The sequence below is a fragment of the Zootoca vivipara genome, chromosome 1 (genome assembly GCF_965207765.1).
Source record: "Zootoca vivipara chromosome 1, rZooViv2.hap1.1, whole genome shotgun sequence".
Taxonomy (NCBI): domain Eukaryota; kingdom Metazoa; phylum Chordata; class Lepidosauria; order Squamata; family Lacertidae; genus Zootoca; species Zootoca vivipara.
The window spans coordinates 58,316,992-58,333,304 of record NC_142582.1 but is presented as its reverse complement, the minus strand read 5'-3'; the positions used below and the strand labels follow the sequence as shown (position 1 = coordinate 58,333,304).

Below are 16,313 nucleotides of genomic sequence, written 5' to 3'. Positions count from 1 at the left end.
CTGAGCCCTCTGTTGTCCCTGGGGAGTGTTGGCCCCTCCCCCATGTATCTCCATACCTTGCCCCCCACCCTTCGAAGAGGAACTGTCAGCTTCTAGGTTCTATTTCCCAGTATTTACTTTTGTCTGAGCCCTCGGTTGTTCCCTCCCCCTTGTATCTCCATACATTGGCCCCTGTGCACGCATCGTGAACATTTCTATATATTTAGATTAAGGATCTGAGGTGATGATGCGCCCTGGAACCCAGAGAACTACTTTAAAAATCCCGACCGGGGGGGGTGTCAAATAGCGAAGCCCCACAGCCCTGTAGCAACAGACAGGCCCAGACAGAAGGAGGGGGGTCATATGGGCCACTTGGCGCGGGCCTCCAGATCCCCCTGAGCCTCAGAGTCCCCCTGTTTTACAGGATCTTGTGGCAGAGGCGGGGTTTGTGGGTGTGGCGCATTGTTGTGGCTAATCCCTGTGACTGCCCCAACGTGTCCTGATCCATGATCTATTCCAGGGGTCCCCAAACTACGGCCCCCGGGCCGGATGCGGCCCAATCGGCCTCCCAATCCGGCCCGCGACGACCCCTGCCGCCCGCTGCCGCCGCCCGCTTTTACGACGCGCGGCGCGGCGACGATCAGAAAAATCGGCAAAAAATCGCCGGAAATCCATTTTGTGCATGCGTATGGGCCTCTCCCGACCCAGAAGAGGTCATTTCCGATGCACTTCCGGGTCGGGGGAGGCCCATACGCATGCGCACAAGCGATTTTCGGCGATTTCCCCCCCCGCCCGTGTGCGTGTGCGCATGCGCACGGGCACGCACTCCCCCGCCCTCCGGCCCGCTGCGCGCGCACTCCCCTGCCCTCCGGCTCGCCGCGCGGTCGGCGCGGCGGGCACCGGCCCACTGCGCGGTAAGTCTGGGGGGCCCTGATCTATTCTGTTTGTCTCCCCCCCCCCTCCGTGACCGGTGTATCTCATGACGTTTTGAAGGATGGTATTTATTTTTGTCTTGTGGTTATTTGGTGGGAGTTTTTTTGGGGGGGTAGTGGTGCTAAATTGTAAAGTAAAAGACCCCTTGTCGTGCCCCCAAGTGCGTTGCTGTGGGTTATCCCCCCCCCGGGCCTAGTGGGGGCCTGGCAGGGCGCTATATAAAACAAAGGCCGTGCTGCGACCTGCAATCTGGGCGTTCGCCCTCTCCCCCCCCCTGGGCCTAGTGGGGGCCTAGCAGCCTGACAGGAGCCTAGGGGTCTGATAATGGCCGCCTTGGTGGTTTCAGTTGCTTGGTTGATGGTGACATTTGGTTTGTGGGTGTGGCTTACATTTCACAGGAAGGGAGGGGGTGGAGGGGGTATAACGCCACTTGAGGGCGCTGTTTGACTTGGTGGAAAACCAGGTTTCTACCTGCCCAGATGTGAGATGTCAGGGATTTTGGTCCCCAACAATGCTCGGGGAGTGGCCTGGATCGTTGTGTCAACATTTCAGGACGATCGGTCAAGCGGTTACGGAGAAAAGTGCGGCCGACACTTTCAAGATTTTTTACAGTTTTAAATATATAGATGGATGAACAAAATACAAACATTTCAGTTGCAAAACATTTAAGATTTTGCCTATACTTTATCTCAACTTAGTTTGTCCCCAACCATTGCCATTTTTTAGAAAATATTACAAGAAGATATAAAATGTTACCCACAACCACATTCTACACATGGGCAATTAAAACAGCCCTTAAACGTCGAAAACAGTCCCCATTTCAGCTTACCTTGAACAAATAAAGCAAAATATGTCATGATGTTTGGCTTTCCTCTTCTTTTCCCCCTAAGTACCATCAATTCACAGTACAAAAAGTAAGTTACAGAAATGAAGGGAGCAATTATGCCCTCCACTGGATTCTCCCTCAACCCCCTACCAAGACAATAGTAGTCTTATAATCAATTCCTTGTGGGGGTGTGTGCAAAAGCAACAAAATTCTAATTACAGGAAAGACACTTGATTTTCTTTGCTCTGCAGTCATAAGATGTCAAAATGTCTAGACAGCTTGAAAAAGAAACTTTGACACAGCACCCTTTCTTGACAGAGTGGGGGGAGGAAGAAAGATAACAAGATTTTGTACTGTGAATTGATTATACATCAGTCGTCCCTCATTACTTAAATTGAGCAGAATCATGCAAACTGGTCTGCAGCTGGAGTGAAATAGGAAGCTTGGGACATATTCAAGAATTGTCAACAGTCGATGTTATACTGATCACAACTTATTTTATTGCTTCTAGACAGCTGTATTTCCTAATTTAAACCAATAGTGGCCTGAAGTTAGACTGTATTTGCACATGTGAACCAAATTCTGCAGCAAGAAAATGTACATTCTGAGCTTAGAATAAATTTTGCAATATTTTACAAAATTTGTCCAAAGTTACTGAGTTTGATCAGAACCATTAGCACAGGGAGCCTTGAAGGCTTGAATCCTGATCACAAAATACTGTATCCCATTCAAACCCCACTTTGGTTTCCGTGCATTTATCAGATTTTCTACACATTCCTTGGCAGGGAGGGGATAAAAGCACTTAGGCACTTTTTGCTTCCAGCATTTTATCTCTAGCAATGATTACTAGGAACTATATTTTAAAAAGAAAAAGCAAGTCAGCCTGCTTAAGAAGCCAACTCAAATGTCAGATTCTTTGGCAGGTCACAAGGCAGAGATGAAGAGCATATTGAACATTTTTCTGACTGCAATTCCTAAAAGCATAGAATTCTAACACCCAGATCTCCTTCCTCCAATAAGTAGTAGCAATAGTCAACATTTGCGAAACACTCAGATGCACCGTAAAGACTGCACTGCGCAACAAGCTAAAATTATGATGCGGAAATCTGTGGTCAACAAGAGGGATTTAAACTTCTATTGTTGTACACACAAAAGCAGGTAAAGCCCTATTCCAGCAGAATGTAAATTGGATGACAAATCTCTACAAATATGCTTTGTTGTATCTTCTTCTCTAAGTCTAAAAGAAAAGGATATAAAGATAAGGAGGCTAAAAGTTAACTTTAGGTCAACAAACCCATTGAGTTTTGAGGCCAAAAACAAAGTCAAGAAACACCAACGAAAAAAGACTATAATAGATACATTAAGCTGGAACTAACCTCCGGGGGTCATGCAGTCTAACCTACCCTGTAGGGGTGAGATTCTAACTCAGGAAGCCTTAACCAGCCAGGAGGTGAGACAAATAAACCAAAAATTAGTAAACCGAGACATTAGGGAGCCAGCTGTCGTCTTTTAAATATATATGTTTTTCTGTATGCATGCATATATGTGTGTGCATGTATTTATATTTGTGTGTGCATGCAAGAAAAGCCCTTTTTATTAATTTGTTTAATTTTTATTTTAAACAATAAAGCCAATTTCTAAATATCTTTATTTATTTCTGTTTAGCTAACACAAGTAAAAGGTTAAATACTGAGCCCCCAAGATAATCATATCTAGGTAGGCTGGGCCCAGGCCTTGATTCCACCCCTGTGTTAAACAGGCCAGATATTTCAGCCAGATAGTTCTGCCATGTAGGAGTTTCCAAATTCTGTAGAAAATTATCCTCATCTAACACTATGACTGTGCGCAAACATAACTCTAAACCATGGTTTAGCACTTTATACAGAAGCGGAAACAAAATGCAAGTTACAACACAGGAACAATGTGAGAAAGGCAGGATCCGAGCAGTAGGACTCCAAATGTTCATTGCTAGGGATCACCAACAGAAGGGTGCTATTGCACCTGTGTCCAGGAGCAGATGGCTCCTACTTCTCTACTAGTATAACCGGGAGTAGCAAACCACAATCCCTGACATAGCATCATGTCCACAGCAGGGACTGAGGTTTGTTTCACTCCAAAAAAAAAATCATGATGCTAAGCCAAAGCTTGTTTTGGCTTACCATTTGTGGTTTGGAACAAAACTACCCTCAATCCCCAGTTCTGGTATAATACTAAGCCAGGAAGCATGGTTTCTCAGTCCCATTCCCACTAGTGGAAGAGTGAAGCAGCAACAATCTCTGTATTCATAGTAAACTATGGTTTACTGTGACATGGGAACTGGGCCTGGAAAGATTGAAAGAGATGAAGAAGTAATGAATATAAAAAAGGAAGAAATGCTATATATATACTTTCTGCTCCGTTTGAGAGTTTGGCATGTTTTATGCCTCTGCCTTTACAGACAAACTCTTAATAATTTATTGCCTTTGCTGCTTTGTCAATATGACACACTCCATTTGCAAACTCGACAAAACGATCTGTCTTGGGAACTCAGCCAACAAGTGTTTTATGAAGGCTTCAAGCAGAGAAGCCAACTCTGTTAAAATAGCATCCTGTTGATAAATCCTATCCATATACAGGTGAAACTCAGAAAATTAGAATATTGTTGAAAAGTGCATTTATTTCAGTAATGCAACTTAAAAGGTGAAACCAATATATGAGATAGATGCATGACATGCAAAGCAAGTTATGTCAAGCCTTTCTTTGTTGCAATTGTAATTATTTGTCATTAGGCGGGTCATTTATAAATGGAATCTAATTAATGAAATGTAATTGTGACATTTATTTTTGTATTATTGTAACTATTTGTTTTATTACTGTGGAATTTCCAAAAGAAAGCATTTGTAAAAATTAAAAGAAAAATAAAAAATAATGAGTTGCATTACTGAAATAAATGCACTTTTCGACGATATTCTAATTTTTTGACTTTCACCTGCAGGTAGAAAGTGTAATGTGAGCAGGAACTAAAGTGATCAGATCCAACTATAATAGTGTTAGAATACCTTTGTTGTTCTTTCAAAGGTTGTGTGTTCACTTGCCATATTTTGTGGTCTAGTAGGCTTACACAATTATTTCTTTTCCATGTTCTTTGTCACATGAATCAATCCATTCTGTTTGAGTCTGGGTGCCCATACAGTCTTAACATACCCTGCCTGACTTCCATCTTCACTTTGCCCTTGCCTAAACTTCTTGTGGATTTCTCCTATGTGGAATAAGTGAATGGTTACATGGTTGGTTGGTATTTAAGAACTATGTGAAAGCATTGGTGTCTCTTTCTTGGGGTGCCATGCTTCATGTCATCAATCCACATATGTCATCACATGAAGTGTTGCATATGAGAATGAACCATCAAGATTCAACCACATCTGCACACTATTTCCCAATGGAATCAGTTCACACATATATACACAAACAAATACCTCGGTTTTGTACTCCCTTCTCCCTCTTTCCCCGTTCATTCTTTGTCTGTTACAGTTTTCTCAATTATAATGGCATGTGTTTGAGTGGGGTATGTTGTATTGTGTGTGGAGGAGTTAAGTGTGGAAACACAGTATGAGCAATACCTGTATGTCAATACAAAGCTGATGATTTCAATAATCCATAATCTAAACTAGCATTGCTTTGTATGGAAAAGACGTTACATACAGTTCTCCTCCTTCTAAATCACTTCTGTGACTTACGGATTTTTCAGGAAGGCCCCAAGATAACACCCTCCTCAATAGGTCTTTTTCCTTCTGGTCTCCCTCCCTGCATCATACTTCATTGTCTCCCACTCCTTTACTTTGTTACTATGGTGACCTCAACAAAGACTTTGCTAGACCTCTGGGGCAGAGACACAACCAACAGTACTAGGACCACAAAGCTCACCCCCTAAGTGCAACAGCAGAGGAAAGATGTCCATGTGAGTTATGGGGGTTATGGGGCAGGGAGGGGATAAGCAACCATTTGATTGGGAAAAGATAAGCAAGCAAACCTATTTATTGGATCCCATTATTTTGGTGGTGGCAGTAGTGAGGAAGAATAACTTAAGAGACCATTTTGAAGTGGTGGTGCTTCTTATGTGTTACTGTGTTTGCCTTTACAACAATCCTGTAACACATCCAGCAGTGGCTGTTGCTCATTGGGGCTAGTGGGGCAGAAGGGCGGGACACTAGTAGGAGTAGCAGGAGCTCGAGCCAATGACAGGCAGAGAGAAATAATTCTGTTTTTGTTCCTATTCTCATCCATGCTGAGTTCTACGAGGGAAACAATGGGCCTAAGGAGGAGGAAGCTGACAAGCAGTGACACCCCCTGGGCTGGTTGTCAGTAAGAAGGCAGGCAGGCAAGGTCTTAATAACATAGCTGCCAAGTTATCCCTTTTTTACAGGGATTTTCCCTTATGCTGAATAGGCTTCCTCGCGAGAAAAGCGAAAACTTGGCAGCTATGCTTAATAATCAGAGAATCGTCGAGTTGAAAGAGACCACAAAGGTCCTCTAGTCCAACCCCCTGCAATGCAGGCTTGCTGAGGGCAGGGTGGGGCTGGTGGCACCATTTACCTAAAAAGAAGCCTCCACTTGGTCACTTTCCACTTCCATTTTATCCACTGAGAATAAAGGTGAGGGAAAGTGGCTTACCTAGGGCTATGCAAGAAAGAATTTCAACCCATTGTCTCCCAGACCAAGTGCATCAAATATCACCTAAATGTCTGAATAGGCCATCTTAAATGCAACCCCACAAAGAGAACTTTTCATTGTCTTCAAGCACAATATTTTTAATGGAGTCAATTTCCTTCACACATTTAGCTGCCAGGCATACTGTGGAAAAATGAAGTAATGTACATGCATGTGTAGACCAGTCTGTGAATGGATTTAGAGCCCACCTGGACCCGGGAAGACAGTGCTAGATCTGGGAGACTTTGTACCTGCTCCATTAAGGGGAGTTGAACCCCTTCAGAACAGGCTACACAGCTAATTCCAGGACATGAGAACCACTTACTCCCAGTGTCTCTGTCTTGTCAGGATTCAGCTTTTGTTTATTATCCCTCATCCAGAACACTGGCATATTAAATCCCTGTCCAGCCTCATATGGCTCAGAGAAGAGAAATAGGACAGAGTGTTGTCCACATTCTGAGGGCACCTCACTCCAAACCCTTCTCATCATTCTCATCTTCTCACAACATTCTTTGCTTCTTTGTGATACCTGAATTGTTCTCAGTTTTGATAAAAGTAAATATTTAAATGCATAAATAATAAACCAAATACCACATGCTTGCTCAAAGTGTTTTGAACAAAATCTATTTCTTTTTAGTAGTTAGCTTCCCCCCCCCATTAACAACATATTAAATATTTTTCTGGAATGCATTGTTACAGTGTTTGTTCAAGGTGTTGTAAACTTTCACTGGTCTACTGTTGCATTTCCATATATTCACAAAATGTGCCTGGTTGCTGTTTGCATTCTCGTGCAGTTGTCAATAAGTTCATGACAACATAACTGGGACTGCCAGTGCTCCCACATGACTGGCAGTAACAACAGTTTCTGATATTTTCTGCAATATATGCATATGGTAGTGAGTTTTTAGATGCACTCATTGTGTGTGTAATGAAAAGCGTATCAGTTCCCAAATATATTGGATAACAAACGTTTATTGTTGTATCTCTCCTCCCATTTTTTCTCAGATACACAATCTCAGATTTTTTACCCACACAGGGAAATTTTTAGAAAAGAAATATATGTGAAACAATATCAGAAAAGGGGAGGGAGGAATGTGGGTTTTGCAATACGAGATGCATAAGAAGTAGAATGGACACACATGTTCAAAGATATTTCTTGCAGAATTCCCATAGATTCTGCACTCTGATACCTTGTTTGTAAGTGTATGGTCAAAACTGTAATGTTTTGTGCCATCTCTCTAAGTAGGAAGGCCTCTGGAGCAAACGTTTTTTTTGTCAAGGACCTCATTCTCTCAGGGGTAAATTGCTGGGGCCTACATGCCACCAATGGTTGGTGGTCCACAGCCAATTATAGACCGTGCCAGAGCCAAAGTAGGCAGGGCATCCCCTTTTCTTTCTCACCCACCTCTGCCATCCTACAATTCCATCCTTGCCATCTGCATGTAATTGACCGTAGGCTGCCCACAACAGCTCTAGATTAAGAATATAACTGGGAGAGTGACAGGACAACACAACACACAAAGAAGAAACACACAGGGAGGGGCTTCACATGCTGCACTTTAAGGTATATACTTGACATTTTAATCCTCTATCATTAAAAGGTATGATATTAAGGTGGCTAAAAGTAGGATGGCAAAAGCATGCACACATCATATACCGGTAGGTACACTGATCATGAAGCTAACTTTGGCTGAGGCTCTCTGTCAAGTCAAGGGCACATTTAGGCAGTAAATTCAGCTTTGTTCATATGCTATGTGTAAAATGGCTGGTGGTTGCAATTCGTAGGAAGAGTAAAGTAGTAACGAATGTTTTGATTTGCAGAGAAGCTCTGCTGCATGGTTATTTCTTTTTTTTCACAGGGAAAAGAAATCCAGCATAAAAAACATCATTGTGGAAGAAGATGAAAATGAAATAGATAGGGATGCCGCTAACAGCCAGCTCGTGGGGGAAGCAGAGAAGGAACCTCCTGTCCTCAAACCCAGTGTGATGTTCAGCCTCAATCTGGACAATGAAAAAGTTGGCAGCTCCAGTCCTTCTCCACCTGCTGCTGACTCCCTGAAGAAACAGAATGTGTAAGCATTGTTCACAAATGGATTCCTTCATAGCCTTTAGAGCAGCCTTCTCCAAATTGGTGCCCTCTGCATGTTTTGGGCTACAACTCCCCTCAGCTCCAGCATGCAGGGCCAACGCTCAAAGACTATAAGAGTAGAGTCCAACACTGTCTCGAGGGCATCTAGCGAGGGAAGGCTGCTTCACCATTTCTTATATGTAGCTGGCACAGCACAATCTTGCTCTCATGTCATTTTTTTAGAGCCTTATATAGACTCAAGTTAACATAAGTATCTTAACACTGCTGGTTAGATATGAGCTTTATTCTACTGTACCAACACACCTGCAACTTAACTTAAAATTATGCAGTTTGCTATCTGAATGGCTGACACTTCAATCATGTTTGCACTTAATTTTGGGGACTGTTCCTCCACTGAAATACGTAATGAAATCCACCCCTTTCTGGGTATATACGTAACAGAAGTTGATGAATGGCCTTTTCCCCTTTGTCTTGTAAGGATGGGACTGTGAGGCAGCCATATGCCCATTGTCTCATAATGGGGCAGAATAAAGAAAAGTAAACTGGGAATGATGCTTGTTGGGCTCACAAGGAGGGATGCTAACCCAAAAAGAAGATGTAAAGGAAGCCTCAGCTCATGCACCTGTGCAGCTCAGGAGCATATATCTCTATTTAGTAGGTCCCATTTTATCTAATGAGCTTTCTTTCCAAGCAAGCAGGATGGAATTTCAGCCTCAGTAATCAAGCAGGAGAAGGAATATCAGCTGGTGTAGTTTGTTATTTTATGATGCTGGAGGAAGGCTTGGGAAATGAGAAAAACTTCCAAATTCCTTCTGCTATGCAACTACTAAACTTAACCTTACCTTTCAGAAGTTACTTGTGAAGAAGTTAGGAGTGATTGGATTTAGCGGGGTTTGCCTGCAAAAGCTTAGCTTCCAGCCATGCTTGTAACCCTTGGGTTGAAATGCAAAAGATGCTTTCTATTTCTGAAGGTTTTTAGCAAGAGTGGAAATTTATTGGTTCTACCATCCCTTTATTTGCCTTTATCTAACAGATAGCATGGCATATTTTTTGCTGTTTACACCCCCCCCACACACACCTAGCAACCAAAGGCTATTGAACACAAACAAAACCACTCAACTTGCTGTTTGTGAGATCAAGTGGAATAAATGAGAGACAGATGGAGGCAGGTAGAAAAACCTCTTAATCTTAGAAGAGCCAAGATATCATAGGAATCCCTGAATGATGGAGCCAAAATAAGCTGACCCCTGAGTTGTGAGGAGGAGTAAGAAGGAGGAAAAGAGACAGGAGGCTGCTGAACAGAGGCCAGAACAGCAGGCCATCTGTAATTATTCCAACTTAGGAAGAGTCAAGATGGGCTCTGGGGAAATTGGCTTGATGCAAGAACAACAAGTCTAATGTGGGTGCATTAGACTGCAGGTGAACACCTCGAAGAATAAGGAGTGAATGCATTCATGTCAAAGCTGAATTATGGAGACTGGTTTACATCCAACCTTCTTCCTAAGGGATAAGGAAAGAGAGGGCATTTTCAGTCATCGTGTCCCATCTGTAGAATACCCTCACCAAGAAAGTCTGTCTGATGCCAACTTCAATGTAATTCCTTCCAGTCCCCTGCAAAATCATTTTTATTTGCCTGGGCCCTGTGGCATGCAGTCTAAACTGGGTTTGATTTTGGCTTTATCTGTCTGCTGAATTCATATGGTTCCATTTCATTGCTGCTTCTGATATTTTAACTTGCTTTAATTTTATACTTTTAACATAAGCAACGGTAGGGCCCTCCAATTAAAATGTTCCTCCTCAGTACCAGAAATAATCATAGACATATAAATTGGATTCCAGGGCTAAAACTGAACTAGAATCCCTTCCCCTTTGGCATCTACTTTTTTTGTGCAGAGGGGAGTGTATATGTTTGAAGGAAAGGAGGAGTATTCAACCATGCTAAAGATTCCCCACTTGCAGCCATTCAGCCCACATACAGGTTTAATATTTGGGTGAGAAACAGACCCATCTGATATCTAGTCCTAGATATTAAGGCCCCAAAGTGGAGCAGCAGCCACATGCAAACTGTTTCCTCTAGTAGTTGGTGAATGGAATGGAGTGGCTAACCTGTGGACTTCCAGATGTGGTTGGATTCCAACTCCCATCAGCTCGAGGCAGCATAGCCAAAGATCAGGGATGGTGGTAGTTGTAGTTCAGCAGCATCTGGAGGATCATAGGCTCCTATACTTGATGCAGACAGTGGTTGTCAGGGACTGGGCAGAGGAGGAATGGTGGAGACCGCCTCCCCAGCCTGACCCTTCTAGAGAAGAGAGTTCAGAATTTCAACAGGGGTTTGAGGGAGATCATAGCTCAGAGGCAGATGAGGGGAAAAACTGGGAAATAATGGGAGAGGAGGAAGAAGAAGCACCAGAGGGGGACAGCTGACGGATACAATGTCTTTAGAAAGCATTCCAGGCGCCCCCTCTCCCAGAGAACAGAAAGTAGGAGAACAGAGAGCTCAGAAACAGAGGGCACATCTCAGCACCTGTATGATGACACATAATGGGAGAGAGGGAGCAACACCATTTCCCAAGAGGCTGCATTTATAAGCTTCTCTCTGTGAATATTGAATAAAAGGCAATTTGGTAAGAATTTTTCCTTGTCTTATCCATTCCTAGCAACCTACCGTGGGGGATGGATCCTCTGACGCCTGACAGTGGTGTAGAAAAGATATGAGTGCAAATAAAGGCTCCTCCTGGCATCCTTTTTATTGGGTATTCATGATTTATGCCCATGGTGGCATTAAGATTCGACAGATACCCGACCCCACTTTTAATGCTGTTTGTGCCTGCAAACGTTTTGGGGCAGATATACTGTTTTGTAGCCTCTTCCAACTCTACAGTTCTATGATTTTGTTGCACTTTAGCACAAGAGTGCCTCTCCAGGTAGCAATAATGTGTTAGCACTGGGGAAGCATAACAGCATAATAAGGAAGGGTGTGTGGATGGGCCAGTATAAATCCACCACTACTGTTCTATTGATGCATCGGAGACTTGTTTCAGAATACAGGAAAAAACTGCACCAGTCTGGCTCTAAGAGAGACGGGCAGGTAAGTAAGTAAGAATTCTGACCCATAGTTATAGGTGTATTTTACTCCTCAAATGGCATGTTTGAACTGGAAACCTCCAGATAACCAGCAAAGATTTATCACAGTACAGATCCAGCAGGAGGGATAACAAAACATTGCTTGTGGCTCACAACAAAAACTCTTATCTCACATGTCTTTAAATCACCTTCCTATAACCAACCTGGAAAAATGACAGTTTCTTCATGCGGGAGACAGCCAACAATTTTGCAAAAGGTTTTTGCATATTAACAGTACTTTTGCCCCACTCTCTGTTCAAGCAGGTTTCTGAAAGAATTCAAACCTGCTTAGAAGAGACAAGAAGTGGACTTCCTTGCGGGATGCATCATACAGACCATAACATTCTGTTTCCTTTGCAGGGCAATTCATTCTCCGCAGCAGAGCCCTGACCTGATGGAAAATCCACGAACGCTACTCATGCTGCTGCGTCAGAGGGATCTGGAAATCATGGCACTGAAAAATGCTAACCGGAGAGATCAATCAGACCGGCTTGGCTGTATTTTGCAGCAACTTGTGAAGTCAAGGCAAAAACTGCTGCCTAGGAGGTGAGCAACATAAAGCTTTGCAAAACTGGAGTACATGTGCCTACTGAAAAACACTTGCAAAATTACAGGTGACAAAGAAAGGCAGTGGCTGTCAGGTAACACCTAGGGCAAGAGCTGCTTTGCTGGAAGGGGCAGGATTTATTCTGTGATGGGCAAAGGGTGTTGTGCAGATACGCCCATAGGAAGCAAGGTTCAACACCTTTCGCAAAGGTAGGATTAAAAACATGATTTGCAGATTAAAGTAATTTATTAAAGGTTAACATATTGGGTGGGATTCAACTAAATTGTTGCATGTGCAGAACATGGTCCACTCGTGCAATGGGACTTTCTCCCTTCTCTCTGTCACACCCTCTAAAGTTGCTCTGGAGGGTTGGGGAAACCACCACAACGGGTTGGGGGATACGGAGAGGAGATGGGGTGGAAGTTCAGTTGCGCAAGCAGACCTCATTCCCCATGCACATACCCACCTTCCTGCTAGTGCTACACTCTTCCAAACTTTTAAGGATACATCTCTCCAACAGATTATCATATTGTGTAGGATCATTAAGCTGTTTCTGTATTGGGATGTTTTGAATAGTTTGACACTAGCTCCATTCTGGTGTGTTGACATACCTGTGCGATTCCCCACTACACCAGAGATGAGTCGCGCATTGGTGTGCAACTGAGCCACAAAAGTCACACAGTAATCTGGATGCAAGCCATTTGCAACATGAGGTGCATGGGAGGGGGAGGGGGAAGACTTCCCTCCCTTGATCTGAAATGGTACAATCCATAATTACTAATTAATTAATTCATAAAATGTACATACCTCTTAATTATATATATATATATATATATATATATATATATATATATATATATATACCAATCCTCTAAGCGGTTAGTGAAAATGGTTAAAAACAAACATATGAAAGCATGCAAAAGATATAGTAAAATCAACACTAGCTAAAAGGAGAGAAAATGCATGTAACTTCTACATGTTGGGTGGCCGTTTGTCATGGGTGCTTTAGCTGAGATTCCTACATTGCATGGGGATGACTAGATGACCCTTGGGGTCCCTTCTAACTCTACAATTATATGATTCTATGTCTAGATAGAATTCAACAAAATTGTTTTAAGCAGGTGGAATAAAGTGTACAGTGAAGGTGCCTGATGTCATTAGGCAGGGAGTTCCAAAGTGTAAGTGCTCCCATATTAGAATAAAATATAAATTTCTTAAGAGTGTGGAATGGATATTACAAGGCACCTGTAACAGTGCCAGTTCTGAATTCTACTATCTCAATCTACTGCTTTCTGCTATGTGTGGTGTCTAAGAATCTGAGAATGGCTCTGAGTCAGAATTATGACTCATCAGACTTAATTCCCCAGGTGAAATCCCTATTTGTCATGTATCTTGCTACACAGAGATTTAAAGAACTGTCTGTGTACGAAATTTGCAAGTCTCCTCTCTAGCAGAAAGAGTTACTCCTGTACTCAGTTTTCTCCTTGTTTTCAAGAGAGAGAGAGTGGAAGGGAGTGTTATACTTAGCAATCCATCCCATGATTCACTGGACAAACAATGCCATTCTCCCTCCGGAAAGGAAGCAAGGGAAACAAAACACCCATTCAAACCTAGTGATCCAGAACATGAATAATCTGCATGTGGCAAAGGGCAGCCACAATGCCTGTTATAAGAATAGCCTTTTTTAATGGTAGGATTCCAGGACATCTATTGTGCTATGAAACTCTGACTAAGGTCCCTTTTGATCTGGCCCATAAGAAGTAAGTCCAGCGTGGTGGTAGTACAGAATCGCTAGTATCTGAAATGCTTAGCTATTAAAGCACTCTTACCTCCAGCTTTAAAAACGGCTTGATCTGTAAACATGAACAGTTGATAGAAGTTGATTTTTATTTTGTTTGGGTGCCAATCATAAGTCAAATGAAATAAAGTTGTTTTAAAAATAAATAATGCAACCATTAGTAAATGTGCATACAGATATGCCACTCAGTGAAATCAGTTCAAAACTTTCTGCTTTGCTGGGCAGAAACAAGCAAGTTTTGTTTACTATCTGGATAGCTCAGTTGGTTAGAGTGTGGTGCTGATAATGCCAAGATTGCAGGTTCGATCCCCGTATGGGGCAGCTGCTCTGCATTGCAGAGCATTGGACTAGATGATCCTCAGGGTCCCTTCCAAATCTATGATTCTAGCACAAATAGAGTGGTTAATTGAAGAAAACCCACCACGCTAGCATGTTGCAGGCATTTTAATGTCTCCGACGAGTGATGGGAAGATTGTCACCTAAATGACAGAAGGATGGAGCTCAGGCAAGGGATCTCTTCTGGGAGGTAGTTCCCAGGATATAGCACTACCATTAAGGTCCTGCTCTGTGGTCTGACAGAGGACAGCTTCACTTTGTAAGCAGGAAGAACCAGGTATGCATATCTGCTACCATTCATCTTAATGATTCAAGGAAGTTGTACGGGAGAAGACCTAAAGTATTTTGATAGCTAGGCTGCTCTTCCTATGATTATTGTTGTTTAGTCGTTTAGTCGTGTCCGACTCTTCGTGACCCCATGGACCATAGCACGCCAGGCACTCCTGTCTTGCACTGCCTCCCGCAGTTTGGTCAAACTCATGTTCATAGCTTCGAGAACACTGTCCAACCATCTCGTCCTCTGTCGTCCCCTTCTCCTAGTGCCCTCAATCTTTCCCAACATCAGGGTCTTTTCCAAGGATTCTTCTCTTCTCATGAGGTGGCCAAAGTATTGGAGCCTCAGCTTCATGATCTGTCCTTCCAGGGAGCACTCAGGGCTGATTTCCTGAAGAATGGATATGATTATTATTATTATTAATATTATTATTATTATTATTATATTATTATTATTATTATTTAAATCTGGTTTGGGCTATAAACGAACAAACAACCAGCATGGGCTGTCATTCAGTAGCAGAGCACCTGCTCTGCACACAGAAGATTCTGGGTTCAATCCCTAGCAACGTCAGGTAGGGTTAAGATTTCCCCCAGTCTGAAACCCTGGAAAACTTCTGCCAGTCAGTACAGAGAGTACTCAGGTAGATGCACCAATGGTCTGACTCAATCTAAGGCAACTTCCTTTGTTCCGAAGTTTTTTTAAAAAAAACAACAACAACCAAAAGAACACCACCCCTAAAAAGTAAAAGCTCACAAAATGGGTTGGGTGTGAGTGAGTTGTGTTGCTCATCACCAGTCACGACAAAAGTACTATTCAGCAGCCTCCATGATCCTTCCACAGCCACATTCTATATGGCTGTTGGTAAGAGCACTAGCTAAGGCAAGAATCACATTTCCCAGCAACATAACTTACATTTGAGTGCTGGCTGGGGAACTGTGATAATCTGCAAAACAGAAGTGCTGCTGTGAAGGAAGCCCACCAGATTTCCGCACAGCAAATGTGTAACAGCCCTACATCTACTACTGCTCAAGATAGTTTTCTGGCTTTGCTTATCAATACCGTTAATCCTGCTGGTTTCCTTCTTTGCTTTTCTGAATTTAAGTTGACGCTTGAGTTTAAGCTGTGCAGTTAAGAACTGACAGCCAAGGAAGAGTTTGTCTTGCCTTGAAGCAATGCTCCTATATAAATTGTAGGCTCCTATCCCAAAAGGCATGGCATCAGTCCTGGAGAGGGGATGTCAAAAGGAGGCAAGCCACAACCGGTGCTGGGAGCAAGGTTCACAGAAGAGAAAATGTGCTCAGACTTCAGTTTTTACCAAACTTGGCATGCTCATCAGCATCAGATCAGAGAAAGGACAGGCAGGTTATATCAAACCTCACCTTGTTTATGGATCACAAGCAGCCACTCACAGCTTTTTCAATGTCAAGCAATTTCATGCAAGTGCACAATGACCTGGAACACAACCTCCGCACAAATGGGGAGTTGCCTGTATTTCAGTAGTACAAATCAAAGGTTTCCCTTTATCCTATTATATAATTCTGATTGCCATGGATTATGCTGTTGCCTTTGTCATCACTCTTCCACACACACACACACACACACACACACACACACACACACACACACCCATTTAAATGTATTTATAATGCTCCACTTTGTGAACGCAAACTATTGTTTTTATTTAGTTTTTAATTTATATCCTGCCAATTGGGAGTGACT

The 16,313-nt window shown here is 42.8% G+C and overlaps 1 protein-coding gene and 1 long non-coding RNA gene across 4 annotated transcripts in view; one reads left to right on the top strand and one right to left on the bottom strand.

The window, feature by feature from the left end:
• The first annotated feature begins 7,564 nt into the window (after positions 1-7,564).
• LMNTD2 (lamin tail domain containing 2) overlaps positions 7,565-16,313 on the top strand; it is a 33,998-nt gene continuing 25,249 nt past the window's right edge. Inside the window, exons 1-2 of one of the 3 annotated variants that reach the window (XM_088665801.1) lie at positions 7,565-8,496; positions 11,997-12,182. In XM_088665801.1, coding sequence (XP_088521927.1) covers positions 8,411-8,496; positions 11,997-12,182 — 272 coding nt within the window. In that variant the 5' untranslated portion in view covers positions 7,565-8,410. Of the gene's footprint in view, positions 8,497-11,679; positions 11,854-11,996; positions 12,183-16,313 lie in introns of those variants that run through there. The other 2 variants (XM_088665808.1, XM_088665817.1) reach the window with 2 other exon arrangements.
• On the bottom strand, positions 8,505-12,930 carry LOC148687587 (uncharacterized). The gene is made up of 3 exons (XR_015948893.1): positions 12,795-12,930; positions 10,620-10,812; positions 8,505-10,013 (listed from the first exon to the last, which is right to left on the bottom strand). It is a non-coding gene; the product is annotated as an uncharacterized LOC148687587 (long non-coding RNA).